Genomic DNA, 27,974 nt, shown 5'->3' with positions numbered 1-27,974 from the left:
CCTCAAACAGTTAAAAATATACCTGCCCTACGACCCAGCAATTGCACTGTTGGGGATTTACCCCAAAGGTACAAATGCAATGAAACGCCGGGACACCTGCACCCCGATGTTTATAGCAGCAATGGCCACTATAGCCAAACTGTGGAAGGAGCCTCGGTGTCCAACGAAAGATGAATGGATAAAGAAGATGTGGTTTATGTATACAATGGAATATTACTCAGCTATTAGAAATGACAAATACCCACCATTTGCTTCAACGTGGATGGAACTGGAGGGTATTATGCTGAGTGAAGTAAGCCAGTCGGAGAAGGACAAACATTATATGTTCTCATTCATTTGGGGAATATAAATAATAGTGAAAGGGAATATAAGGGAAGGGGGAAGAAATGTGTGGGAAATATCAGAAAGGGAGACAGAACGTAAAGACTGCTAACTCTGGGAAACGAACTAGGGGTGTTGGAAGGGGAGGTGGGCGGGGGGTGGGAGTGAATGGGTGACGGGCACTGGGGGTTATTCTGTATGTTAGTAAATTGAACACCAATAAAAAATAAATTAAAAAAATATGTTGGTTGCTGTCTCACAACAGATGAGAGGGGTTTTACTGTAGTGATGACATGATAGAAGATCATAAAGTCCCCCTAATAAATTTGGTGATCATTGGAAACAGAGAAGAGTGTCATCTGTCCTAGTATCCTTGGTCATTAACTTGAGATGGATGCTAAAATTGTATCATTTGAAGGAAGGATGAAATAATGGAGGGAGGGGAGAAAAGAGAGAAAGATAAAGGGAAAGGAAGAGAAGGAAGAAAAGAGGCTGATCAGGTTCCCTTTCCCTGTGCTGGGTTTCGGTTTCAGTTTCGGTTTAATTCAGCTTAGTTTTGTTTTCTGTGAAGCTTTGCCCCACTGAAAACACAAAGATGTTCATGGGTAATATCTAAGTTGTCTCTAAACCACTGAGTGAGGTTTTTGAGATGCGAACTATCTCCAGCATGGATGGGTTCATTGGGGAGAAACAGGAACCCACAAATCTTCACAGAACTCTGCAATCTTTGTAGGGGACCAGGACTGGACCTCCATCTCTGATTCTCAGCTTTATGTTGCTTTCCTCTCCCCCTTTTTCCTTTGCAGTAGACACAGGATGTTCATGGAACCAAAAAACCAAAAAAACCAAACAGTAGTCTCAGAATTCCTCCTTCTGGGACTCACAGAAAAACCAGAGCATCAGACTCTCCTCTTTGGACTTTTCCTCTCTGTGTACCTGGTCACCGTCTTTGGGAACCTGCTCATCGTCCTGGCCATCATCACAGACTCCCACCTCCACACTCCCATGTACTTCTTCCTCTCCAACCTGTCCCTCGTCGATACCTTCTTCTCTTCCACCACTGTGCCCAAGATGCTGGTGAATCTTTGGACCCAGAACCGGGCTATATCTTTTGTGGGCTGCCTTGCTCAGATGTACAGCTTCCACCTGTTCGGGACCACGGATAGCTTCCTCCTGGCTGTGATGGCCATTGACCGGTTTGTGGCCATTGTCCACCCTCTACGCTACTCAGTCATCATGAGCCCTTGTGTCTGTGGGTTGCTGGTGGGGGTGCCATGGCTGATCACCAATCTCCAGTCACTCGTGCACACCTGCCTCATGGCTCAACTGACCTTCTGTGCTGGCTCTGAAATCCCTCATTTCTTCTGTGATCTCATGCCCTTGTTGAAGCTCTCCTGCTCTGACACGCACACCAATGAGCTGGTGATTTTTGCTTTTGGAATCATCATGGGCATCAGTCCTCTCTCATGCATCCTCCTCTCTTACACCTGCATTTTCTGGGCAGTCTTCAAGATCCCTTCTGCTCAGGGCAAGTGGAAAGCTTTCTCCACTTGTGGCTCACACCTCACTGTGGTGTCACTGTTCTATGGCACCATCTTTGCTGTGTACTTGCAGCCCACATCACCTGCCTCCTCCCAGAAGGACAAGTCAGCTGCCCTGATGTGTGGGGTGGTCATCCCCATGTTGAACCCCTTTATATACAGCCTAAGGAACAAGGACATGAAGGCAGCCCTGAAGAAGCTTGTCGGCAAAGCAGTCTCCTCTCAGTCCTAGGACAGAACAGTTGTTGGGCACTTAGCTTGTTCCAGAACCACTGTTGGGTAGTGAGAACACGGAGATACATCCCATCACTGCCCTCAAGGTGTTCAGAATTGAGTGGGGGGATAGAGATGTGTAAATAAATCATTATGGTGCAACTTGATAAATGTGTCACAAAAGATGAATAAAAAGCTGTGGTAACCCAAAGGGAGAGGCACACATTTTCTTCCATGATTTATCTTCCCTGTGAATATCAGAAGACTTCAAAATAGTCTTAAATTGGCCCTCTCTGGGGTATTCGGCTTATGGGATTGCCATGTGGGTAATACTAGTTGAACAAAAGATCGGCTGCACCATTTTAATATTGATAAAGACAACACATATTAGCCAGTTACGTCACCATGCTTCCTAAGTGACCTGGAGAAGGACAGTGGAAGCATCTGTTGAGATTAGTCACTTATTATTCACTTCAGCAGCCACCAGCCTCGGTCTCACAGGGACTCTCTGGCCACCTCTTGTGGCCATGACTTTGAATAGGGATCAATGTCATCAATGGGCACCTTCCCATGTGCACCTTCCCCACCTCCCATGCATTGGATCATAAGAGACAACAACATCTGGCTCCCAGGGATTGTGATTCAGCAGTCTGGCACTAAACCCTAGAATCTGCCTTTTTAACAAGTTCCCAGGTGGCCTTGATGCAGGGAGTACACAGACCTCAGTCTGAGGACACAGGCCCTGGAGAGGCTGCAGAGCCCATGTGTTTTCTGTGATGCCCATCATCTGACTTCAAACCCAATATGACTCTAAAAGCCCAATCAAAACAAGCCAGATAGGATGGACTGGAAAGTTAGTGCTGGGAGGTGAATTTCATCCTTCAGAAAAGATGTGTCAAAGTCTAACTCCCCAGAACCTCAGAATGTGACCTTACATGAAAATAGGGTCTTTACAGAGGTAATCAAGTTAAAATGAGGTCATTAGGATGGCTCCTGATCCAATATGACTGCCAACCTTATCAAAAGGGAGAATTTGGACATGGACACAGACACACCATGAGAATGCCGTGTGGAGATGCAGGCAGAGTTGGAAGTGATGGTTCTACAAGCCAAGGAACACCAGAGACTGCCAGCAAACCACCAGAAGTCAGGACAGAAGCATGGAACAGACCCTCCCTCACAGTCCCCGAAAGGAACCAACCCTGCTGACATCTGATTTCAGACTTCTATCCCCTAGAAACATGAGACAATAACTCTCTAATCCAGTTTGTGGTCCTTTGTTATGGCAGTCCTAGCAAATGAGTACAGCAAGTTTAGGAAGAGCTGGCATCATGCAAAGACCACACACAGACACATCCCCTCAAGTCCATGACTCACTGTGTGTCATGGTTAAGAGAGTCTGGGCTACAGCTGGAGGAAAACATGAGGGGTTTAAATTGCATGGATTCATTTTCTGAATCCATTTTCTGGGCCCTCAGTGTGATGACAATAATGAGATATATAGCATGCCCAGCACAGTGCTAAGCTGTTTGTGTGTGTTATCTCATTATATTTTAAACAACAACCCTACAAGTTAGGTGATATAAGTTCTTATTTTACACATAAGGAAGCTGAAGCTTGAAAAATGAAGCTGCTAATAAGTGATAGCCAAAGTTCAAACAAAAGACCCATCCCAAAGCCCCAGGTCTTAACATCACACCATACTGTCTAGAAGTTGGTGCCTAAAGCAGGGATTTGCAAACAGGGAGCCTTGGGCCAAATCCAGCCCACAGCCTGTTTTTTGTATGGCCTGTGAGCTAAGAGTAGTTTTTATATTTTTAAATAGTTGGGGGAAAAATAAAATAAGACTATTCTATGACAGATTGATTATATAAAATTCTAATTTTAGTGCTCATAAAGTTTTATGGGAACACGCCCACATCCATTAATTTATGTATCATCTATGACTGATTTCAAGCCACAGAACAGAGTTGAATAATCTTGACAGAGACTCTATGGTGCACAAAGCCTAAAATATTTACTATCTGACCCTCTACAGAAGGAGTTTGCTGTCCCCTTTTCAATAGAAAAAATAGACTGATACCCAAGTAGATCCATGAACCAGAAGCATCAGCATCATGGAGAGTTTGCTAGAAATGAAGACTCAGACACCATCCCAAACCACTAAATCATAATTTTAACAGCAACCCATGGGGTTTCTATGAGCCTTAAAGTTTGGGGATCACAGAGATAGGTGGGGGATGGAATGGAGGGCTGTAGAGATGTGGGACCCAAATAGGCCTTCGGTTCAGGAGAACTAGATCTGGGGCATTTTTCCATAAACATTTTCGATTTTTCCCTGCCTTAAACACGGTCCTGGAGAGAAAGGTCCACATCACACCATACGCTTTGAAAGAATTGTGGCTACAGCTTGAGGACATGGCCACCAGGTGGCGATAGTGCCGTTTCACAAAGTGGATTTAAAACTTTTTCAGAAACATTTATCCTGGCTGTAGGTGGGATCCTCCCCTGGGAGGCACAGCATGTGCAAAGTTCTTGTGGTGGGGTGGAGCCTGGGTTATTCAAAGAAATCACGGAGAGGTGTGTCCCCAGCCCACAGCGTGGGGAGTGGGATGTGTGGGACCTCATGGAGGACTGCAGTAGTCAGTCACCACTGGGACTGCTCCACAGGGCAGAGGACACCATGACACTAAGCAAAGATATAGAGAAGGCCTGTGATTCAGAATGAATCCACTGATGAATCATACCATGGATTGGGGGTCAGAAAACTTTCCAAATGGCCAGATAGTAATTATCAGCTTTATAGATCATACAGTCTCTGTCACAATGGGTGTATTGTCTATTGTGGCTTCCATAGACAATACATCAAGGATTAGAAACTGAAACTTGAATTTCATATTATTTTACCATGTCATGAAAATAGTCCTTCTTTACTGTTGCATTAAAAAATGTGTTGACATCATCAAAATGATTCAGAAATATTCTCAACGAATACCTTCCTTCCATGCACTTCTCTCCCCCAAATTGTAGTGGTAAAATATAGCATGTAACTTTTTTTTAAGAAAGTAAAATATATTGCCAAAATGGATCTGGCTGTTTGAGTTTCAGTGACTGGCATATATTCACTCCTTTTCTCCACCCACCCCAGAAACACTCCCACATACTTACCTCTTCTAATTTAGCTACCTGGCAATGCGGATTCCCAAATATTTCAACTACCAAAATATTTCAACTGTTACCCATCAAGAGGAAATGAGGAGAAAGTTTTCACCTTCTGTATCATCTTCCTGAGCTCCAGGATTAGGAAAAAGATTAATTAATTTGAGAAACAGAAAATCCTGTCTAAAATCTGCCATCCAATGTGAGCTGTCTAACATCACGTATTACTGGACACAGTAATCCTATGGTTACCAAGACTCCCTTCACGGACATTAGATTTAAAGTTTTAATTATCAAAATTATCAAAAGTAACTTATGACATGTTTCCTTTTGATTCATTTCCAACCATTTAAAAATTTTAAAAATAGTTCATAGCTCAAGAGCCAGATTTGGCCCACAGGCTCTAGTTAGCAAACCCTGGTACACATGGATGGAAGTAACAAGAAGCAGAGAGACCAACAGGGACCAAAGAGTGAGAAGTGAAATTGGCCAAAACCCAGCACCAAAAAAATGAAGGGATGGATGGTGCCACAGGACCTTTGCATCTGCTAATGCCTCCTCAGCTTTGAGATTTCAAGGCAAACCCCACTTCCTCACAGAAGCCTCTCACCCCCTCCCTACCTCAGTTATATCAGGTAGCTATACATTCACTATTCCTCATTCAACTCATCACATCAGTGATTTTATATTCATTTGTGTGATTCTCTGATGAATGTCTATTTCACCCACTTAACTGTGAGCTGAGAGATTGTTTTCTTGCTTATCTTGCCCAACTCCATACAGCAGCCACTTAAAATATATTTGTTGACTTAGCAGATGAATGAACAAATGAATGAATGAACAAATGAATGAATGGGGAGGCAATGAATGGCAAGACTCTAGGAGTAGGCTGGGTAACAACAGAAACAGCTAACAGTCAAAATAAGGTTGTTGTGTACACGATGTAAACTCTCCTGCCTCCCCAGCTTCCGTAAAGCCTGACATACACCCAGGAACCTTGGTGAAATCAAGGAGAGAAGCCTTCCTCTCATCCTAGAGACCAGGAAGAGCAAGCTCAGCGTGAGAATATTTAATTCAGCAATAACAGGAGACCATGAGAAAATAATCATCTAGTAATTCTCCAAAACCTCAGCAAGGATGTTGGAAGGGGCTTGAGCCCATTTATCCCGATCTGAAGAGTACAGCAGAGTGACCCTGGCCACCATTAAAGCACAATACCACTTCCTTCGATGTACATAGGATTTTATAGGGTGATTCAAAGCAATTTTGGAGACAGACACTGAGATTCAGAAAAGGAAAATGACGTCCCAAGGCTATATGCTAGATCAGGGCACAGTGCGGATTCCAATCCAGGGGAGTGTGACCCGAAAACCTGACCCCATCCTGCTGGATGGTCTCCCAGATGACTCGCCCAAGGCCACATTGCAGCCCCATGTAGGGCTCTGGGGGGCAAAAGGTGGATCAGCTGGTAGAAAAGAAAGCCACATCCAACAAGGCATGAGGAAGGATGCAGTAAGGCTTCAGCCTGAGGTCCTAGAGGGGAAGCTCCTACTCCCAAATGTACATTTGCTAGGGATTTGGGGAGTCACTCCTATCTCTCTGAACTTGTGCTGTGGGAGGTCCCCAAGACCACCCTCAGGTTCAGTGATTCACTAGAAGGAGTCAACAGAACTCAGCAAAATGGATATATTCACAGTTCATTACAGGGAAAGGATACAGATTAAAATCAGCAAAGGTAAAAGGCACATGGGCAGAAGGGAGCAGCCACCAGGGGACCAGTTGTCCCCTTCCTGCAGATCCATGTAGACAGCACTTAATTTGCCCAGCAATGACATTAGACCACACACAGGGTCTACTGCCAACCAGGGAGTATATGCCTCCATAATAAAACATCACAGATGGTGTGGCTTAAACAAGACAAATTTATTTTCTCACAGCTCTAGAGACCAGAAGTCTGAGATCAAGGCATCGGCAAGATGGGTTCTTTCTGGGGCTTCTCTCCCTGGCTGGTCGATGGCCATCTTCTGTACTGTCATATGATCTCCCTTATGTCCACACACATCCTGTGTCCAAATGTCCTCTTCCCATGAGGACACCAGTCATACGGGATTAGGGCCCACCCTAAAGACTTCCCTTGATTTAATCACTATTTAAAGGCCCTATCTCCAGATACAGCCATATCCTGAGGAACTGGGGGGTAGGTGGAGGGTTAGGGCTTCAGTATATGAATTTGGTATAGACACAATTCAGCCCACAACAGCCACATAGACATAGCTGACCGCCCATGTGGCTAACCTTGGCTACTCAATCTCTGTACCCTCCAGGTTAAGTTGACACAGTGTGGCCCAAAGCCCCCCACTATAAATCACATTGTTAGCATGGCCCCCAGGTATACAGAGAGATTCTTATCAAGTAGGACAGTCTAAGGGCTTATGGGCTACCTCCCAGGTGCCAGTCAGGAGCCAGACCTTTCTGTGGAATGTGCAGTAGAGTCCAGAGATCTGGGAGAGAGGAGGGATGAGCTAAGGAATGAAATGGGGTCTCTGCCTGGCCCTGCCCACCCCTGGCCACTTGCCCCAGCCGACCTGTTTGTCACCCCTCTCCAGGATGCCTCCCCTTCCTCTGGGAAAATCAGAGGTCCTGCAAGCTGGACACCATGGCAGTTCTTGGCATGGCTGCTGGTGGCCAGTTGCTGAAGGTGTCCTGGGGCATGTACAGGGGCCTGGTCAGCAGGAAGACCCCGCAGACCTGCAGCTAATGGAAGGAGGGCACTGCAGGGGGCCTGGCGGTTTTGCTGCACCTCAGCTTCAACCCCACAGCTTTCCTGATGGGCTTTGCTAGGGGCCACTCGGAGACTCTGGCCAAGATATGCTGCCCCACTAACTGCCTGTCAGGTGATGCCATATCCCACCTCTGGAAGCTGCTTGGCAACCTCTCTCCCTCTAGCTGCTTGATGCTGCCCTGGTGGACATCTCGGGGCAACCACCTCTTCCCTGGCTCCTCTGAGGATAGACTCCCAGCCAGGCAAGTGCCTCTTCACCCTCTGGGAAGAGCCTGATGCAGGTGAGCCTCGGGCACAGGGATAACTGGCAATGACAAAAGTGGGAGGGAGGACTGGGAGCCTGCTCCCCATGATCTTCTCCATCTTCTATTCCCAGGAACTAAGGATCCCAAGGAGATGGCAGAAAAGAGGCTTAGCCCACAGACACATGCCCTGCCTCCATTATCCCCACTCCCAACAGCCTTGGTAACAGGGGGAGTTATTCTTCCTTCTGGATGGACAAGGAAACTGAGTCCTAGAAAAAATGTCTGCATTTGGGGTCCCCCAAAAGCTGACTCTGAGGCAAGGATTCAAGTGCAGGTAGTTTATTTGGGAGGTGATCCAAGAAATGCTGGAATGGGGGCGGGTGGAGAAGTGAGAAACCGAAAGGAAGGAAGTCAGTAAAGAGCATACTGGTATTCAAGTTTCCAGTGTAGACAGCTGGAGCTCAGTCCCATGGGAACCTGTGGGCATCAGTGCGAAACATATACATCTTCAGTCATCCCACGTGAGGGTTGAGGGAGTTAGGGTATATGAGCACCAACCCCCACTGTCTGCCACAGAGGTTCAGAGCTCTGCTCAAACCTCACCAGCCCCCTCTGTCTGAATTTCTTCTTAAAAAAAAAAAATCCCCATTTTGCTGGGGACTGGATTTATCTATCAGGCACATAAATACAGCACATCAGGCCTACAGCCAGTGAGAACATCTGGGGGAAAGAGAATACACACACACACACACACACACACAGGGAGAGAGAGAGAGAGAGAGAGGCTCCTAAATCCAAACAGCAACTATCAAAATCCAGATGAATAATTGTACAGACTGTACAAAATGTGAAATTTAATATTCATAACCATTTTATTAACACCAAGAACTTCAGGTTGCTGAGAAAGAATCATAGCCAACTGTGAATTAAATAAGCTCCATGTAGCCAAATAAATGCAACAGGAGAAGTACAGAAACACTGTCAAAGGTGTTTACCAAAAATAAATAAATAAATAAATATGGATGAGGTGTGTGAGTGGTTTGTAATCATTTGATGTGATGTGGGTGGGGCCAGGGATGCTCTCATCCCCATATCAGCCTCCAGCTTCTCTGAGATGCTGGGATACCCTGATGGAGCCCTCCTCCTTTCCCCTCTTCCCTGGGACTTGCGAAGAGGTGCTGTCTTGACCCTGACCTCTTCCTCATCGTCAGCCGCTCCCTCAAAGACATCAAGGATGTATCACTCTCCAGCCTGACTCCCCCCAAACACATATCCAAGATAAGTGAACAGAACCTGAGAGATCCGTGGATGCTAACAAGCATATTAACATATGCATAATGGGAATCCCAGGAGAGAAGAGAAAGGGATAAGGAAATAGTTGAGGAAATAATGGCCAAAAAAAAAAAAAAAAACCAACCAGAGTTGATGAAAGATATGAATTTGCACATCCAAGAAGTTCAATGAACTCCAAGTAGGATAAACCTAGAGATCCACTTTGAGACACATGATAAACAAACACACACAACCTCCTCTGTGCAATACTCTTAGCCACCCCCTTCCATCCAGGCTTCTGGCCCCTGATACCTGATCTCCTACCTAAACACTCAGCAGTGAGCAAGACGGACAAGCTTCTGGTGGAGTCCCACTTAGACAAGGATGCAGATAAACTAGAACAAAGCGCTGGAGCTCTTAAGTTCAAGCTGTGACAGTGTTCAAAGAAATGAAACACAATAAGATAATAATGAGTGGACAGTGTTGTGTACTCAAGGAGAGCCTCCCTAGGGTGTGCTTTTGTAACTAAAGGATGAGAAAGAGGCAAATTCAGAAGAACCTGGGCTTCCCAGACAGAGGGGACTACATGTGGAAAGGGCCTGGGACAGGTACAGTTTGATGTAAGGAGGATCAGAGTAGAGGTCATGGTGAGCAATGGAGACAAGAAAAGAGATGAGGCTAGAAGTCTTACCAGGAATCTAGATTTTATTGTAGGTGGGGTGAGCAGTCATGGAAAGACTGTACAGCAGGAGTGTGCAGTAATCTGGCTTCAGCTTTTTAAGTCCACTCTGGAGAATGGAATGTACAGAGTGATGCAGGTTAAAGTTTCCCAGATGGGCCACATCCCACATCCTCTTCACAAGATCACCTTGACACATCACCCACTGAGAAGGGGGGGGGGGGGGTCTATGCCCCCTCCTCTTGAATCAGGGTGCCAGAAGTAACACAACATGAATCCCAAGATTGGGTCAGAAAAAAATAATGCATCTTCAGTCTTATTGACTTTCCAAGTCCTGGGTGGCCATGTATGAAGCCTGGTATCCCTGACTACTGACCTGCTGGGAGGAAGCCCATGCCAGGGAGCAAGGCCCATGTAGCTGCCCTAGTCCACAGCCTATAAAGAGGTCCCAGCCCTCAGCTGTGATCACTTACAAGCCATATGAGTGAACATGTCTGCAGATGATTCCAGCCCCCCATTTGTTGAGATACCCCTAAACCTCAAAGACTTTCCAACCAAGGAGAATGAACAATCAATGTCAGCTGTGCCCTGCCCAAATTCCTTACCCACAGCATCTGTGGGTATCAAAAAATGGCTGTTACACCACTGTTTTGGAAAACGTCTGTTAAACATCGGTAGTAACTGGAATTGAGGGATGGGAACATGAGGAGGCAGCTGAGTGGCAACCAGGAAACTCAAGAAGAGGAGGTATCATGGAAAGGAGTGATGCCAGGTCTTGCACCAGGCTGGACCAGTAGACGGGGAAAGGAGGGCGGGGGGGGGGGGGGGGGGGAGGAATACGTGCAGGATGCGCTTTAAAGGTAAATCCTAGAGAACTTGCTGTGTTCCTTCAGTAAAGAGGGTGGGTAAGACGTTAGACGAGGGCCCAGGACCGTGCCAGGATACGCACAGGTGGAGCGAGGAAGGCAGCCTAGCGCCCCCATCCCCTCCCCACGCGGCCCGGGCGACTACATCTCCCAGCATCGCTCGCTCAGGCCGCGGGAAGGGGAAAAAAAAAAAAAAAAAAAAGTTTGGGCCAAGCATTCCCGGAATGCGCTTCCTGCTGGCGCGGAGCGGGGGGCGGGCGGGGAGGCCCGGGCGGGGCGGGGAGGGCGGGGGGCGGTGCGGCCGGAGCCCGGGGCGCGCACTCGGCCCGGCCCGGGCCCCAGCATGGCCGAGCCGCTGCTCAGGAAAACCTTCTCCCGCCTGCGGGGCCGGGAGAAACTTCCCCGGAAAAAGTCGGACGCGAAGGAGCGCGGTGAGCCGGGGAGGCGGCCGAGGAGGGGGCGCCGAGCCCCGCCCCGCCCGGGAGGGGGTCCCGGAGCCCCAACGCGGGACGGCTGGGGGGCGAGGGGGAGCCCCGCGGAGTCCCCTGCGGCCCCGGGCGGGGGGCCGAGAGCGGGCAGGGGTCCTGGCAGGAAGGGGCTGGGCGCGGGGCAGAGGGGGCGCGGACCGTTATGTGCGCCTGGCCCGGGATGCCAGCGCTGCGGGCTCCTGGCGAGGCCCGGGAGGGGGCCTCGCCCCTTACAGGAAATGGGGCCGAGACCGAGCGCCTGGAGGGCGGAGGGGAGGAGCACTTGGGAAGCTGGTAAACGGGCCCAGGCTGGGGGACACCCCGCGCCCTTGGAGACCCGGGATGGCAGATGGGCAGCGAACTCCTGCAGCGGAGGGAGAGAGGCGGTGCATCAGTCACAGTGGTCACCCCCCAGCCCCCTTCCACCTATTAACCAGTGACTGCAGCTGCGCCCACCTTAGGCAACCTTAGGAAACTGTCCCTTTAATACGGGCAGGGAAACTGAGGCACGGAGCAGTGCCCAAAGCCAATTAAGTGACTTAAACAGCTCTTTGGACTATACTACTAATAGGGACCCCCGAGACAGAGCCCAGGGCGTTGGAAATAAGAGTTGACCAGAGGAGGGAGTCCACCAGCAAGCAAGAGGAGACCTTAAGGAACTGGGAGCAGCGTGGGTCAGAAAGTCCCAGAAAGGAAGGAGTTAAGGGAGGGAGGCCTGCCGACTCCACGCTCTGACCGCCCCCCCACCACCACCACCACCACCAAGCCCTTCCCAAAGATTCCCAAGGTTCCTCGAGCAGAGAGAAGGGACTGGGGTGCCCACGCACACAGACAGGAAACAGCCCAGGATGTCAGAGACTGGAGGATGGAGCAAAGGGGAGGCCCCAAGGCGTTGACTGTGGGGATCTGGACTGGGCTGAGAGACCGGGCCCACTCCAGGATGGAGGCAGAGTCTGGAAGACAGGCAGGGGGGTGGGGGTGGGGGGGGTAGGAGGTGGTTTGGGGTTAGTGATGTAGCCAAGGGAGGACGCAGCCCTAGCTGTCGTGCCTGCTCCTGTCTTCCGAAAGGAGCAAGCCAGGGTTCACTGCAGGCTTTGAGCTCGACCATAACCTGGATCCCTAGGAAGCCATCCCCACAATGAGCTCTCTGATGCCTCCCTGGAGGGGGGCATTGAATCCTCCTCCCCCCATTTAACGGGAGGGCACTGAGGCTCAAAGAAGGAAAGCAACTTGCCCAAAGCCGCCAGGAGGAAGGGACGGGGGCCGGGCTCCACCCAGAGTTGGGAGGTAGAGCTGAGAATGCATGGCCCAGGTCTGGAGAAACCCCACTGGACCCCCGAAGCTGAAGAAGGGCAGAGGGACACTGTTTGGGACCCCAGCGACTAAGAGGGGGCTGGCTCTAAGCTTGCAACCAATGAGATTGCTGGCCTGTGCCCGCCTATTCCAAACAAACATGTGGAGTGAGTGCCAGCACTGTGTGCACCCCAGCCCTGGCCCCTGCAGGGAATGAGCTGAGGGCTGGGGCTGCCCTGGGGGTAGCAGGGGGTAGCTGCGTCTCACTCTCCTTGCTCTCTGCCAGGCCGCCCAGCCCAGCGCCCGGAGCCCAGTCCTCCAGAGCCAGAGCCCCAGGCCCCTGAAGGGTCCCAGGCTGGAGCAGAGGTGCCCCCGAGCCCTGAGACATCTCGGAGCCCAGCTCGGGGGGCCTACCTGCAGAGCCTGGAGCCCAGCAGCCGCCGATGGGTGCTGGGTGGGGCCAAGCCACCAGAAGAGGCTGCTTTGGGGCCCAGGGCACCTGGAAGCGGGGAGCCTGCGGGTGAGATTTGGTATAACCCTATCCCTGAGGAAGACTCCAGACCCCTGGCACCTGAGCCCCCAGGACCACAACCAGGCTCAGCTGAGCCAGAGGGCCCGGCCTCCCAAGGTGAGCATTAGCCACATACCTCCAGCCCCCCAAGATGCCCACCAGCTTCACCCCCACCCCAAGCCCAGGCTTCTGAACCCTGAGATCTGCTGTTCCCTCAGGTGCAGCCCCTGCCAGCCCCCCCACCAAAACCTCCCGCACGAAGTCCCCCGGCCCAGCCAGGCGTCTGTCCATGAAGATGAAGAAGCTGCCCGACCTTAGGCGCCGGCTGAGCCTGCGGGGCACCAGGGCTGGCAGAGAGCGTGAGAGGGCCGCCCCCGAGGGCTCCGTCATCAGCCGTTACCACCTGGACAGCAGTGTGGGGACCCCCGGACGGGCAGCAGGGGCTGGGGCCACGCGGGGCCCTCGGGCCGGTTACCTCAGTGATGGTGACTCACCAGAGCGCCCAGCAGGGCCCCCGTCGCCCACTGCCTTCCGGCCCTATGAGGTGGGCCCAACAGCCCGAGCACCCCCCGCCGCACTCTGGGGCCGCCTCAGCCTACACTTGTATGGGCTGGGGGGTCTGCGGCCGGCACCTGGGGCCACCCCAAGAGACCTCTGCTGCCTACTGCAGGTGGATGGGGTGGCCCGGGCCCGAACAGGGCCACTGCGGGGGGGACCAGACTTCCTGCGGCTGGACCACACCTTCCACCTAGAACTCGAGGCGGCCCGGCTGCTGCGGGCACTGGTGCTGGCATGGGACCCGGGTGTGCGGAGGCACCGGCCCTGCGCCCAGGGCACTGTGCTCCTACCCACAGTCTTCCGAGGTAGGATACATGGCTGCAAGGGAGGGGCGGTTGGCACAGGATTCAGCTCCCCCTTTCCCCCAGAGTTTCCAGGTGGAGGTGTGATTTGGAGTAGGAGACCAGGGCATAGAAGCCTGTGGGGGCAGACTCCACAGATACCCTTGTATCTTCAGGGTGCCAGGCCCAGCAACTGGCCGTGCGTCTGGAGCCCCAGGGGCTGTTGTATGCCAAGCTGACGCTGTCAGAGCAGCAGGAAGCCCCAGGCACAGATGAGCCCCGAGTCTTTGGGCTGCCCTTGCCGCTGCTGGTGGAACGGGAACAGCCCCCCGGCCAGGTGCCCCTCATCATCCAGAAGTGCGTTGGGCAGATTGAGCGCCGAGGGCTTCGGGTGAGCCCCCTGCCCCACCCCAGCTGGCCCTCAGACCTATACCCCAGGATACTCGGCACACAGAGCCCAGGCCTTCCCCACACATACATCCTGCCTGGCACACTCCTAAATCCAATCCCAGCTTAGACAAGCTGGAAGCTCCCCTAGACCATAGCACCCAACCCAGAACCCATAGGTCATCCATCTGTTTAGTACTACCTGGTCCCAGACCTTCTGGAGCTCAGAGTCAGCTGGGAGAAAAGACATGATTCCAATAATTCACTGTGGCTGGGACAATAGTGAAGAAGCTGGGAGAGTTTAAAGCTGGTTGGAGTAGTCAGGAAAGGCTTCCCAGAGGAGGTGACAAGTGAGCTAAGGGGAGTCATTTCTTGAGTCAAAGGAGGGTGGTGCCAGGATGAATGATCCAAGCAGAGGGTTTACAGGGCCAGGTTGTTCAGGCAGCCAGGTGGGGGCCCCATACAGGTGTCAGAGGAGCAGGAAGGCAGCTGGTAAAGCTACAGTCAGCCCCTACCCCTCAGCCCACTGCCACCCTGACCCAGACCTCCACCCCTCACCCCACCCAGCCCTGATCAGTTTGTAGCACTGGCAAGATCTCTCTCTGTCCCCACCTCCAGGTGGTGGGGCTGTACCGTCTGTGTGGCTCAGCAGCTGTGAAGAAAGAGCTCCGGGATGCCTTTGAGCGGGACAGTGCAGCTGTCTGCCTCTCTGAGGACCTGTATCCCGATATCAATGTCATCACTGGTCAGCATGCCCCTTCTGCCCCTACTGTCTCCCTATTCAACCTTCACCTCAAGGGAGTCCCTGTGGTCCCTCTGTGACCGCCCCCTTCCTGTCTGGCCTTGTTTTCACTTTCCTGTGCCTGTCCTCCTCTTCCCCCTCCCAGCCCCAGCTGACCCCTCCAGGCTCAGAAGCCAGGGTTGCCCTGACCAGAGTGGGCCCTGTGTCCACAGGCATCCTCAAGGATTATCTTCGGGAGTTGCCCACCCCACTCATCACCCAGCCCCTCTATCAGGTGGTGCTGGAGGCCATGGCCCAAGGACCCCCAAGCAGGGCCCCCTCTAGCACTGAGGGCACCCGTGAGCTCCTCAACTGCCTGCCGGATGTGGAGAGGGTAAGTTGTGCTGGTGGGAGAGGGCAGGACTCAAGAGTGGGCTGATACCAGGAGAGTGCTGCACCCACACCTGCGCTCACAGTGTGCATGAACGTGTGGCACTGTCACAACCCTAGAAAGTGGGTGCTATTAGTATCCCCACCTCATAGCTACGGAAACTGAGGCTCAGAGCAGTTAAGTGAGTCCCCCAAGCATGCACAGCCAGGATATCACAAAAATGCAGGCTCTGAATACAGGTCTGTCCACCTACCACAAGGAAGGTTCCTGGCTGTGAGATCCTGGAGAAGTCCTGACTGACCCTCTGTGCCTCAGTACCCTCATCTGTAAAACGGGATTAATGCTAGCCCTGCCTAATACACAGAGGAGTGGGTCCATCCAAATCCAAGCTCTCCCAGACCAAAGCCAAATTACTTTTGTCGTCAGTCTTCCCTCCATAATCCCGAAGCCCTAGCTCTGTCGTTTCCCCACTCTGGGCCGCCTTGGTCTCCACTCGGGTGTGACAGGGGACCGGCTTCACTCGCCTCATGATTCCCAACCGTCTTCTCTCAGGCCACGCTGACGCTCCTCCTGGACCACCTGCGCCTGGTCTCCTCCTTCCACGCCCACAACCGCATGACCCCGCAGAACCTGGCCGTGTGCTTCGGGCCCGTGCTGCTGCCGGCGCGCCAGGCACCCTCCAGGCCCCGCATCCGCAGCTCTGGCCCGGGCCTCAGCAACGCAGTGGACTTCAAGCGCCACATCGAGGTGCTGCACTACCTGCTGCAGGCCTGGCCAGGTGAGCCCGCCCCCGGCCCGCGCCGCCAATCCAGGCCAGGCTGCCGCCGGATGCTTTCTCGGCCGACCAATCGGAGCCTCGGACTAGGCGGGCCACGCCCCCTCGCCCGAGTAATCCGGTACCCGGCAGCCTAAGCCAATCCTTGCTTGACGCGGTCGGACGCCCGGCCTCTGGGCCCGCCCATCAGAGGTCGGCTCGGCCAGTGAAACCCCGTCCCCCGATCCGATGGCAGGTCGCCGGGCCAATCCGGGGCCCGGTTAGCGAGGCAGCCAATCACGAGCCCCGCTCTTCCCCCGCAGATCCCCGCAGGCCCCCGGAGCCTCCAGGCCTCGCGCCGTACCTGCGGCCCAAGCGGCAGCCCCCGCTGCACCTGCCGCTCGCCGGCCCCGAAGTGGTGGCGCGGCCCCGCGGCCGTGGCGGCCCCGAGAGCCCCCCAAGTAACCGCTATGCGGGCGACTGGAGCGTCTGCGGACGCGACTTCCTGCCGTGCGGGCGGGACTTTCTGTCCGGGCCGGACTACGACCACGTGACGGGCGGCTACAGCGAGGACGAGGACGAGGAGGCGGGCGAGCCGGCGGGCGCCGCGGACTTCGACGACGACTTCGAGGCGCCCTTCAACCCGCACCTGAACCTCAAAGACTTCGACGCCCTCATCCTGGACCTGGAGCGAGAGCTCTCCAAGCAGATCAACGTGTGCCTCTGAGCCGGGCGGGGAGGAGTGGGACCCCGGTCACACGGGCCGGGTGCCCCAGCGACGGAGGGGACCGGACCGGTCGCCCGGGCCGGGGTCCCGGTTGCTGGGGAGTTGCCTAGTGTCCAGCCAGCCGGTTGCTGAGAATCATTCCTCGTTTCCAGTGCTCAGTGCTGGGACACTGGTTGCGAAGGCTGGGGACTGGGGACTTCGGGACCAGCTTTTGGGGGCATCTTTTCTAAGTAACCAAGGGCCTCTCCCCTTGCTGCCAAAAAGCACTTCTCCCGCTTGCTGGGCTGGCCTCTCTCGCCCCCCACCCTTTTGCCAGGGAAACACCAGTTACTGTGAGCATCACCCCGGGATGGTGAGACACCGTCCCCTTCCTTCCCGCCCCACCAGTGTCCCCCACCCCCCCTCAGTCCTCTTGCTGCTGCCAACCAAATCAGTATTAGCTTTAAGCACCGCACTCTGCTTCTCCCTCCCCTGGAGGGTCCAAGGACTATCATAGGGTGCAATTTGGGGCAGGGTGGGGGAAAGCCCCTACCCCAGGCTCCCGCTGGATAAGAGCAGCCCAGGGCCTTTAGAAAAATAGCTGGTTTCCCCACCCTCTCTTCCAGGGAAAACCCCATGATTGCCTCAAACCAGGAAATGGAGATAGCAGAGTCTGGCCCTTCCCCTACCCAGTTCTTCCTCCACATCCCTGAGAAAACAGCACTTAAAAGACCTCCCTTTTGGAGGGGCCCCACCTGAAATGTCAGGCTAGGGGCACTTTGGTACGGAACATATTTATTGCCTCCATGCGTGTGTGTCTGTGTGTGAGGACTAGTGTGCATGGACACGTCTGGAGCAGGCATATGGGGCTCTTTCAGGGGCCTCTGAGGGGGAAAGAGTTTGCAGTGGCCAGACACCCTGAAATCCGCAGGAATGGAGCCTCATGGGGCCCCAGAGTTCCAGTGGGAGAGTAGGGTCCCCTCCTGTCTCCCCCCTTTCCCTCACTTCCATTTTTGTGGACAATAAATCAATATGCACAAGTTCTGGAGTGTTCGGGCCCCCATGAACACATGGACCAGAGATGGTTTATTCAGTGTGGATGAGAAGAAGGGAGAGAGGGCAGTTGTGCCCCCAGAGAAAGAGGTCCAGGAGCTTTCCAGTGAGCCTCACTGAGCTCTGACCCCTCCATCTCCACCCCATCTTCAGGGAGGGTTCTAGAGTCACTGGACCTGATAGGCCAGGTCGAAGGCAGGCAAGGACTCTAACCCAGCCAGGCACAGTCCAAGGATGGGGAAGCCAAGGGTACTGACCCAGGAGGCCCTACACAGCGATGGAGCCATCTCGGAAGTCTGTCCTCCCAATGAGGATGTTGACCACAACTGGGTGGCCATCTCGGCACTGCTGTTGAGCATCACGAAGCACCTCAACCACCTGATCTTCTTTCTCCCGTGAGAGCAGCAAGCCCTGTGCCCCAAGTCCCATGGCTGCCTTGTGATAATCTAAAAGGGGAAGTCAAGTCAGATGGTGGCAGGGACCCAGGCCACCATGCATTCAGTCCAGGAGAGGAACACATGAAACAGCATCCCCCCCACCCCTCCACTCCACCCAGGCCTCTCACCAGTGTAAGCCAGGCCACAGGCCACATTGCTGCCCAAACAGGGCACTTGCTCCCGAGAAATCTGTGTCCAGCCAGCATCATTCCCTATCAAGGCAATCACTGGGATCTGCAGGGAGAGGATGAGGCCAGACCACAGCCTTCAGTATTAAGGCTTGGCCAGCCAGAGGACAAAGACAGGGACAGGACCTTTGCCAGACAGAAGCAGTCCCCCGCCCCCCCCCCAGCCCTACCCACTCCTGATGACCTCTCCAGAACCCCAAGCTCTGAGCTTCCCTTGGGGCAGCCCGGTCACCTTGTGCCTGACGAAAGTGTCAAATTCAATGAGGCTATAGCCAAAGGCTCCATCTCCAAACAGGCACCACACCTGAGCAGGGAACAAGGCTGGTTGAGTGCTCACTGCCCAGAAAACAGCTCACTGCCCCCTGCCTCCAGCACCCTCACTCACCTCAGCATCCGGCCGGCACAGTTTGGCCCCGAGTGCAAATCCTGCACCAACCCCCAGAGTCCCAAAGGCCCCTAGGGAAACCAAGAGTAGGTGGGATTAATGGGGCCCCGACAATGCAAGCTATCCCAGGCAGAGGCGTCTCCTTACCAGGGTCAAGCCAGCGCAGGGGGCCACGAGACTGCACCAGGTGGGCGGCAGTGCCCACGAAGTCCCCACCATCGACCACCAGAATCGAGTTGTCAGGCAGAGTTTCCTCCACCAGCTGCAGTACCCGCACTGGGTTCAGGTGCTGGGCTACTGGTGTCAATGCCTTCTCCCTGCCACGGAGCGATGTGTGTCAGTGCGCCCGGCAGTGGAGCCTGCCAGGAGCCCTCAGTTGCACCCCTGGCCCCATGTCTGCTCCACCTGGCCCCCACCGAAAGGCCTGCTCCTTCTGCCGGTCAGCTTCCCGAAGCTCCTCTGCCCAGTCTGAGGCCCACGTCTGGCCCTTGAGGCCTTCCACCAGCTTCACCACAAAGGAGCCCACGTCTCCTATAGAAGGAAGAGGATACAGCTGCAGGGAAGTGGCCTCCTGCCCTTCCAGCACCAGAGGCCCAGCGACAGCAGGAATCCAATGGCAACATCCCAGCAGGAGACAAGGAGGCAGGCCAGGGATGTTCCTAGGGCAGTTTCCAGAGTCTGCCAGAACCAGGTTAGGGCAGCCAAGGTAAGGCAGAGAGCAAGGCCATAGAAAGGAGGATTTAGGAAACACAAAATAGGTTAAAAATGAGCAGCCTTGTCGCCTATCTCCTCCTCACATCCTAGATCACACGGTGCTGGCAATCCTGCCTCTAAAACACATCCCTCCAAACACCTCCATCAGCCAAGCATGTCTCTCCAATCCAGGCATGCAGAGTGCTTGTAAAGTGACCGAGAAATGGGCCAGTGATGCACTTTACATCTCCGTCTTGGAAGTGATCCCATGGACGCTCAGAGAAGCTGAGTTTGTCATGCCCGTCCATCCCCACTCCAGGCCTTGTCCTTTCTGCTCCGGCCCGGTTGAATGGGCCCCTGGCCTCTGCCTACCAGCTGCTACAGTGGGCCTTCCCAGGCACAAATGCAGCAGTGCCACTTCTCTGCTTGACACAAGAGGTCCACGTAGCATAGTCAATGTGCTTGGAGCAACGGGCAAAGCAGAGCACAAAGAAGCCATGGGAGCAGACTGAATAGGGATAGTCTGCCGAGACAACAGAGGCAGCTCTCTGTCCTCTAGGCAGCTGGCAGCATGGGAGGGTTTGCGGCCAGGAGCACGATCACATGCACACTCCCAGGCCTTCCCCCTTATGCACACCCCACCATTTGTTCATCCAGATGCACCCATCAGTCTGAGAGCCAAATGTACGTCTCTGCTGACTGGGTGCCCAGCAGGGCAGGGTCCCAGCCTTGCTCACCAGCACCCGGCACAAGCCAGCTGCAGCAGAGGTCAGGAGAAGGACCGGGAAGAACATATATGTGTTGGGGGGATACTGGGAGCTCACCCTGGACGGCTTCCTGGGGCTTCCAGAACATGTCTGAGTTAAGCAACATCTCTTTCCGGTTACGATTGACAATGATGATCTTGCTGCTGCGGCTAAGGACACGACCGTAAGACAGGCGGAAATCACACACGGCTCCTAGAGTGGGGAACATAGTCTCAATGGCTGGAGGGCCAGTGTCCCACTACCTTACTTAATCCACCCCAGCAGACTAAATGCACAAGGGTCCCTCTTCTTCCTTTCTCCCCATACTAGTACCACATGCACTGACTTCACAGCTCCCCACCCCTCAAATCTGGGCTGGCCTCCGGAACATGCTCCGGCCAACAGAGTGTGACAGAAGAAGGCAGGCGTCCCTGAGACCAGGCTTCAAGAATTGTGGCTTCCACGGTCTCTCTTAAAAAACCGTGCTCTCCCATCTCTGCATGTTTCTCACCCTCCATGAAGTAAACAAGCCCAGGCTGGCCTGCTGGATGATGAGAAAGCTGAAGGAAGAGGTAAGGAAGAGTGAAAGAATTCAATTATCCCTGCGGAGGCCATGTCAACCCCGCCTGCAGTCAGCCCAGGCCAAGTATATGCGCCAAACATTGCCCAGATCAGCCCAGATGCCTGCTTGCCTCTCCCACTATAGACTCATGAATGAGTCCCATCCAAACCAGAACTGCTACCTAACCTCTATCTAGTTGGACGTTGAGAAATAATGAGTTTATTTTTTAACTCACTCAGTTTAGGAATGGTTATTACACAACAGCAAACAACAGATACAACTATGGTATGTTAGGCAGGATTCCAAATACCTTACATGAGAACGTGTATTCCATATGTGTATATGCTATATAAATCCTATATAACATATACAAATGCAAATGCTGAACACAAATACTACAGGTGCCCACTACCTCTGCATTTTCCTTAGTGCGAGGCTGAGTCCCACAACACAACTGCAACTTTGCAAGAGTTTAGCTGAATGTCAAGTACATGGCTGTCCAAACCCTTGGAAGGGGCCCAAGATAAAGGATGGGTGATTATGAGGGTAGGGTGCCAGTAAGTACCTGACTAGGAGGGGCAGGGTCACAGAATGGTGCCTGGAGGGAGGAAAGAGGCTGAGGCCCACCTGCCAGGAGCACAACATCTGCTTTCTTCAGGGCGGCGCTCCGGTTCTGGCGGATGTGGAGGGGGTGGTTGCGGCCCAGCAGTCCTCGTGCCATCCCTCCCAAGAAGCAGGGGATGCCAAGAGTCTCCACAGCAGCCCTAGGAATCCAGGCAGAACAGAGGAGAGTGTAGTCAAGGAGTGCCCCCACCCCACAAGGCATCAGGGAAGCAGGGACCAGGTATAGGAGAGTAAGGTCACAGCTGAGGCTTCTCACCGAAGTCTGTCAGCAGGTGTCGGGGGCAGCAGAGCCTGGCTCCCCAGCACAATAAGGGGCCTTTTGGCTCGGCTCAAGATTTCCATACAGCGCTGAACCTGGGATGAGAGATGGGGCTCAAAGAGCCAACCGTGTGAGTCACCATCAGCTCCCAAGATCATGGCCCCAAAACTGACTCAGAGAGGCCATTCTGCCAGGTGGGGGTCCTCAGCCAGGAAAGGGAAGCGATTCACCTGCTGGGGGGATGCCTGGGGAATGTCCAGAGGCAAAGGCCCCTCAGGCTGAGGCTCCCAGGCTCCTGCAAAGAGGTTGGCCAGGTGATTCTCTAAGTACCTGCAAAGGTGAGAGGAAGAGGCGGTTACCAAGATCAATGACCAGGGCTCCAAGAGCTGGAGGAGGCCGGGTCTAGGAGAGAAGAAGGTGGCACCGGAGTGGACAAGCAACACCCCAGGAGAAACACACCTCAGTGACCAAGTCTCCAGCAGCCTGTTTCCCTCAGAAGCTTCTGGTGACCACCCAACCTGACACAGACCCTCAGGAACAAGTGACACAGGCATGGATGCCAGGATCGGGGCCACCGCTACAGGGACAGCCACACGCAACTCCACCGCTTCCTAGCTGTGTGACTGGACAAGTAACTTAACCTTCCTGAGGTTCCTCCTCTGTAAAATGGAAAAGGGAATCTCCCAAGGTTCACTATCTATCCATTCAGAATATAAAGCACTGTGCAAAACACACAATCAGTGAGGCTACTAACATCCCCAGTACTCAAGCCGCTTTCTCTGGCTTCTGACACACCTCCTTCCGTCTCCTTACCCATCAGGCCTAGGGCCCTGACTTTCCACATAGGCCTGTGCAGGACCTGGAGACACAGAGATACATCCTGCCCAGCTCAGCCCTCAAGGAACACCCAACTCAGCCCAAAACAAGACACATGAGTGGTGGCAGAAGGCAGCCAGAGCCTGAAGCTTCTGTTTCTCTCTTAAAGAGGAACCAAGACTGTAGAGAATGAGAAGAGAACACGGAAGGAACCAACTTAAAAAGAAAAGGCAGAGGAAGTGCCGGAGGCTGGATAGGGGCAGCCCAAGAAAGAAGAGAAGGGAGGGGTCATAAAAGAGACTGCCGTCATGGCCACAGAATTAAAACTGCTTAAAAACTCAGCCTGCCTGACACGGTCACCAGCCATTTCTTGTGTGTTCAGGACCTGAGTCCCCCTCTGTAATTGTGGTTCCCTAAGCACATGCTGGAGAAAGGATGGGAGACACCCTGACTCACACTTGACAGGGATACTGGACTCCAACCCTATTCTTATTTAAGATAGTAAGTTAATCATTCACTTCCGCATTTTACGTTATCAAAATGACCTTCTTTTATTCTTCACGGAATCTTAGTCTAGAGGGGAAAACAGGCAATGCTCCTCCATTTTTAGATAAGGAAGCTGAAGTCAAGAAAAGTTAAATCATGACGCGGTCTACATAAGCGTGCACAGCACCCTATGTTAGCTGTATATCAATTAAACCATGGCAGGGGTGGCAGTAGGCTCACCACGGGCTCAAGGTTAACACACCTAACCTAGCTAGTGGCAGTCCTGGGATTTAGACCCGTCTCTTTGGACTTTTATTTCCTTCATTACAGACAGCACAGAGCTCTGTGGATAAAGCACTGAGGGCCCCTCCAGGCTGAATCCTCAGCATTAACAAGCTGGAGGACTTCATGCCCGTCATTTGGCCCCCCTGGGTCCCAGTTACCCATCTATGAAATGCACATAATACCTGCCATTTTAACACAGGATGGATTGTTCCAAGAGACATGTGAAAAAAACCACTACTCCCTGAAGACACTGTCTTTCAAGCAGGCAGGGGCCTGACTGTCTTGTTCACACCTGTCCTGGTACCTAGAGCAGCACACACTGGTGGAAGGGGAACAGAAGGTGGAAGGGCAAGCACAGGCAAAGAGCAGGGACAGAGAGGAAGGAGAAGGAAAATCGATTGTCCTGTGCTGTTTCAACCAGGCCCATCTCCGTGGTGACCAAAAACACCCCTTTCACATACCTCTGCCTGGAAACTCTTTCTATCCTCTCAACTGAAAGACTTCCTCAAGCTTGTAGCTCTTCCAGGAAAACCTTGTCCCCTACCCTGGCCTGAGGTCCAAGCGTCCCCATGTGATCCACCCACGTCTCTGCATCCCACAGCCACCACCTGGATCCAACCACCAGTGCCTCTCATGCCAAGGCCCACCACACCTCCTCCTGGCTTCCCAGCTTCCACTCAACCCTACAGTCCATTCTCCAGCAGCAGTTAAACAGAACGCCCTGAATCAGGGCATCGCACGCCTCTGTTAAGGCCCTGCAATGCTTCTCAATGGATCTTGAATTTTTAAAAAACCCAGGTCCTCCCAATAGCCCCTGCTCACTGCTCTGGGCTCAGCCCCTGCCCCTTTGCTCACCTGCTGCTGCCACATAGGCTACCTTGCTTTCCCAATCCACCAAGTTTGTTCCTGCCTCAGGACCTTTGCATATGCTAGTCCTTCTATATAGAATGCTCTTCCCTTGGCTGCCCTCCCCCAACTCAATTGATATGCAAGCTGATGAAGGACTCAAAGGAGGGATAGATACTGGCAGGAAGTTACAAAAAAGGGCATGATGGGAGTGGGGCTACTCACCAAGAGACCACTCGACCCATGAGGCCCTTGGGCGGCTTGGTTGGCACCATCTCCTTCTGGACCATGAAGTAGGGGTACAGCACATCGATGGGCAGCTCCACAAACACTGGGCCTGAAGAGGGGCAGGGAGGCTACTGAGCCGGCCATGCCTCTCTAGGCCCAGGCCATAGGGCCTGACCACTGCCCAGCACCCCTCACCTACCTGGGGTGCCTGACTGGGCAGCAGCCATTGCAAGCCTCAGAGTGGGCACAATGTCCCGCACCCTCCGCACAGAAGCACAAAACTTGCACAGTGGTCTAAACAGGGACATCTGATCAATGGCCTGGAGTGCACCCCGGTTCTGGTGGAAACAGAGGAGTCCAGGGAGTTAACACATTGAGCTCTCTGAGGCTCCCAGGGACCCCCGCCACCCACCCAAGGACAGGGCACCTGCAGCAGCGTGCTGGCGGCCCCACCCAGAAGCAGGACCGGGGACTGAGCTATCTGGGCATTCTTCACTGCAGTCACTGTGTTGGTGAGACCAGGGCCTGCTGTCACTGCTGCTACGCCCACCGTCCCTAAAACACAGAATCCATCACAGCCGTGCCCACCCTCCTGGCCACATCTGAAAAAATTCTGCCCCTCAAACACCTCCTATCCCATTCTCCCCAGCCCTCAGCCCTCTCTGCTCTGCCCTCACCGGTCAGGCGGGCCACAGCATCAGCGGCAAAGACGGCTGTGACTTCATGGCGGGTGTCCACCACACGGATGCCTATCTTCTCACAGGCCACCAACAGCGGGGAAATGTGCCCACCGACCAGTGTGAAGAGAAACCGCACACCATGGGCCCTTAGGACAGCTGCCACATTCTCCCCACCATGCTGGATGCTTGCCTTGTCCACCTGCACCCACAGGGAAGAGCAAGATTATCAAGCACCAGGGCAGGTAGGGAGAGGACAATCTTGCTCCCCCAAGGAAGGAGGACAGGACAGAGTCAGTAAGAGAAACTTTGATCTTGGTTAGGCATCTATCATACTATAGGCCAGGCCCAGAGCAGGACATGTCATCCCATCAGATTCTCTGGAGATTATATCGTTTTGCAGCTAGGAAGACCAAGACTTGCCCAAGCAATAGTCCAAGTCGCTTAGAACCAATGCTCTCAAGCACCCCCTTGTTACACTGCCTGTCTCAGGGGCGGTGGGGCAATCAGGGAGAGGAGAGGGAAAGTGGATCCAGAGAACCCTAAGTAGTTTGACCAGGGGCCATCTGGCAGGATACCAGAACTGCCTCCCCTCCAGGGCCTGGCACCCTGACTGTGGATTCTAGCCTGCTAGACTTCCTCCCACTCACTAGGCAGGCAGGCCAGCTACCAAGTACCTGGCACGAGAGCAGCCTGCTGGCACAGATCATGCTGAGGCTTCCCAGACCCGGCCTTCTCACAGCCCTGCACACTAGAGGCCTCTGCCTTAAACCTCCACAAATCCTCAAGATTAGTAGTAGCCTTGCTCCCATTGCTCCTGGTGAAGACAAGAGGAACTGAGGAGGGAGTTGGGGGGCAGGGGTAGATAGATTCCTGAGGGAGGAGCCAAGCAGTGCAGAATGAGGTCTGTCAACTCTTTCCAAAAACCATCACCTATGGCAAGTTACCTCCAAGCTCTCTCGGGAAAAGAAGAGAGAAACAAAAGCAACTACTCAGGGAGGTGTTGAGAGGTACATGACAACTATCACAGGCCCCCTCCAGGGCCTGCCTTCAGCCCACTGTGACCACACCACATTTAGGGAGCAGTGCTCTGTGAAAAGGGCTCCCGGCCGCTGGGGAAGGAGGGGGAAGGGCGATGAGCGCCGGGGCAGCAACTTGCAGTTATCTCTTTCTAGAGGCAAAGTCCAGGAGGGCCTTGCCTGCAGCCTGGCAAACAGAGGACAGGGAGGTGGATAGAATTTCCCGACCGAGTCCCCTACATTAAGGAGTCGGGCCTCACTTGCTCCGCCTGCAAAATATGTGAGTTAGAGGGAGGGCCGGGAGCTCGTTCTTTCTTTGGCTGCCCCCAGCCCGCCGCTGATCTGTGCCCCCGCACCTTGTGCACCAACTGATAGAAGAGCCCCAGCCAGTGCGCGGCGCCCAGCAGGGCGGCCACCAGCGTCCCGCAGGCCAAGAGCAGGAAGGAGGGGAAGAAGCTCCGGGCAGGGGCGGCGGCCGCAAGGGTCTCCATGAGGCGGCACCTGAAAGAGAAAGGACAGCGCCAGCGAGCAGCTGGACGTAGATCTCTCTTCCGGAAGAAGGTAACCCCCTCCCGCACGGATGCCGGGCCACGCCTCTTCGTCCCACTTTCCGCGCAGCCAAGCCCCTTACGCCTCACGAGGCCACGCCCCCTCGAGAGCCAGGCCACGCCCCTCGGGCCGGGCCACACCTCCTGCGGCGCCAGCCCCTCCCCCTCCCTTACATCACCGCCGCCACTGAAACTAGCCCACCACAGGTCGAGTGCGGCCTGAACAGCCTCCAGATAGCTTTACACACTTACCTGCTTCTCAGTGGTTGGCGGGAAGCCCCGCCTCTGTCACACCTGGACCCGAATCTCAGCCCCAGTGGTGAGCCCACCCACCCCGCGTGTAGGTCACCCAGAAGGCGCAGGCCACGCCCCCAAGGTAGCGTGCGTGCCCCTCTCCTAAAGCCAGACCCCCGCGCACTGCGAGCGCCTGAGCTCGACCCCGCACCGCGGGCTGCGCGGGTCGAGGTCAGATCGCATCAGAAGGCGTCTCCCGCCCTCGGGGCACTTTGGCCTTCACGTTCGGGAAATGGCGCTGCCTCGAGGCATTCGGCGCCCTTCGTGTCACATGACCCGGGCGCGCGGCGCGGGGGGGGGGCTGGGCCCGGAGCTGGCGGTGGCGCTTTCACTCGGATCCGCTGCGCCCTTTGGTCCGGCCCGACGCGCGTGCGCAGAGCCGTAACCGGGCCGGGACAACCGCCAGCGCCCTATCCCTGCGGGCCGCCTCGCGCAGGCCCCGCCCCCGCCTCTCATGGGCTCGCCCCGCAAGGTAACGCGTTTCTCGATGAGACGCCACGCCCCTCGGCGTTCTGCAGGAGCCAAGCCGCTCCGGAGCCGACTTTCCGCGGCCTTCCACTGGCCTCATGTTTCAGCCTGTGGTTTTCGGGCCTTCCGAGCCCGCCCGCTTTCACACCAGCGGTGCCGAACGCCCCTGAACGTCCGCCGGACGCGCATGCCGCAGGCCGCTCCCCGGAACCC

The 27,974-nt window shown here is 54.2% G+C and overlaps 3 protein-coding genes across 5 annotated transcripts; 2 read left to right on the top strand and 1 right to left on the bottom strand.

Moving 5' to 3' along the window:
- The first annotated feature begins 1,137 nt into the window (after nucleotides 1-1,137).
- On the top strand, nucleotides 1,138-2,094 carry OR1I1 (olfactory receptor family 1 subfamily I member 1). Its single transcript, NM_001388655.1, has one exon. The coding sequence runs from the start codon at nucleotides 1,138-1,140 to the stop codon at nucleotides 2,092-2,094; it is 957 nt and encodes a 318-aa protein (NP_001375584.1).
- A 9,271-nt stretch (nucleotides 2,095-11,365) lies between these two features.
- SYDE1 (synapse defective Rho GTPase homolog 1) lies at nucleotides 11,366-18,189 on the top strand. The gene is made up of 8 exons (XM_038567022.1): nucleotides 11,366-11,509; nucleotides 13,125-13,466; nucleotides 13,568-14,212; nucleotides 14,365-14,579; nucleotides 15,194-15,320; nucleotides 15,530-15,690; nucleotides 16,240-16,465; nucleotides 16,765-18,189. The coding sequence occupies exons 1-8, from the start codon at nucleotides 11,422-11,424 to the stop codon at nucleotides 17,166-17,168; spliced, it is 2,208 nt and encodes a 735-aa protein (XP_038422950.1). The 5' UTR covers nucleotides 11,366-11,421; the 3' UTR covers nucleotides 17,169-18,189.
- A 2-nt stretch (nucleotides 18,190-18,191) lies between these two features.
- On the bottom strand, nucleotides 18,192-27,642 carry ILVBL (ilvB acetolactate synthase like). 3 transcript variants are annotated; one of them, XM_038567023.1, is made up of 16 exons: nucleotides 27,252-27,642; nucleotides 26,808-26,952; nucleotides 25,433-25,634; nucleotides 25,183-25,310; nucleotides 24,955-25,093; nucleotides 24,753-24,864; nucleotides 22,325-22,424; nucleotides 22,092-22,189; nucleotides 21,839-21,975; nucleotides 20,728-20,862; nucleotides 19,627-19,741; nucleotides 19,358-19,527; nucleotides 19,211-19,281; nucleotides 19,058-19,129; nucleotides 18,766-18,871; nucleotides 18,468-18,646 (listed from the first exon to the last, which is right to left on the bottom strand). In XM_038567023.1, exons 2-16 carry the CDS (start codon nucleotides 26,940-26,942, stop codon nucleotides 18,468-18,470), a joined length of 1,899 nt encoding a protein of 632 aa, XP_038422951.1. In that variant the 5' UTR covers nucleotides 26,943-26,952; nucleotides 27,252-27,642. The 3 variants fall into 3 exon arrangements, with proteins under 3 accessions (XP_038422952.1, XP_038422953.1, XP_038422951.1); XM_038567024.1 differs by lacking the exon at nucleotides 27,252-27,642 and having other exon boundaries at nucleotides 18,192-18,646; nucleotides 26,808-26,942; XM_038567025.1 differs by lacking the exons at nucleotides 26,808-26,952; nucleotides 27,252-27,642 and adding an exon at nucleotides 26,110-26,729 and having other exon boundaries at nucleotides 18,192-18,646.
- Between the last annotated feature and the right edge of the window lie 332 nt (nucleotides 27,643-27,974).

This window comes from Canis lupus, chromosome 20 (assembly GCF_011100685.1).
Source record: "Canis lupus familiaris isolate Mischka breed German Shepherd chromosome 20, alternate assembly UU_Cfam_GSD_1.0, whole genome shotgun sequence".
Taxonomy (NCBI): Eukaryota; Metazoa; Chordata; class Mammalia; order Carnivora; family Canidae; genus Canis; species Canis lupus.
Note: the sequence above shows the minus strand (reverse complement) of the source record. Positions and strands in the feature narration are given on the sequence as shown.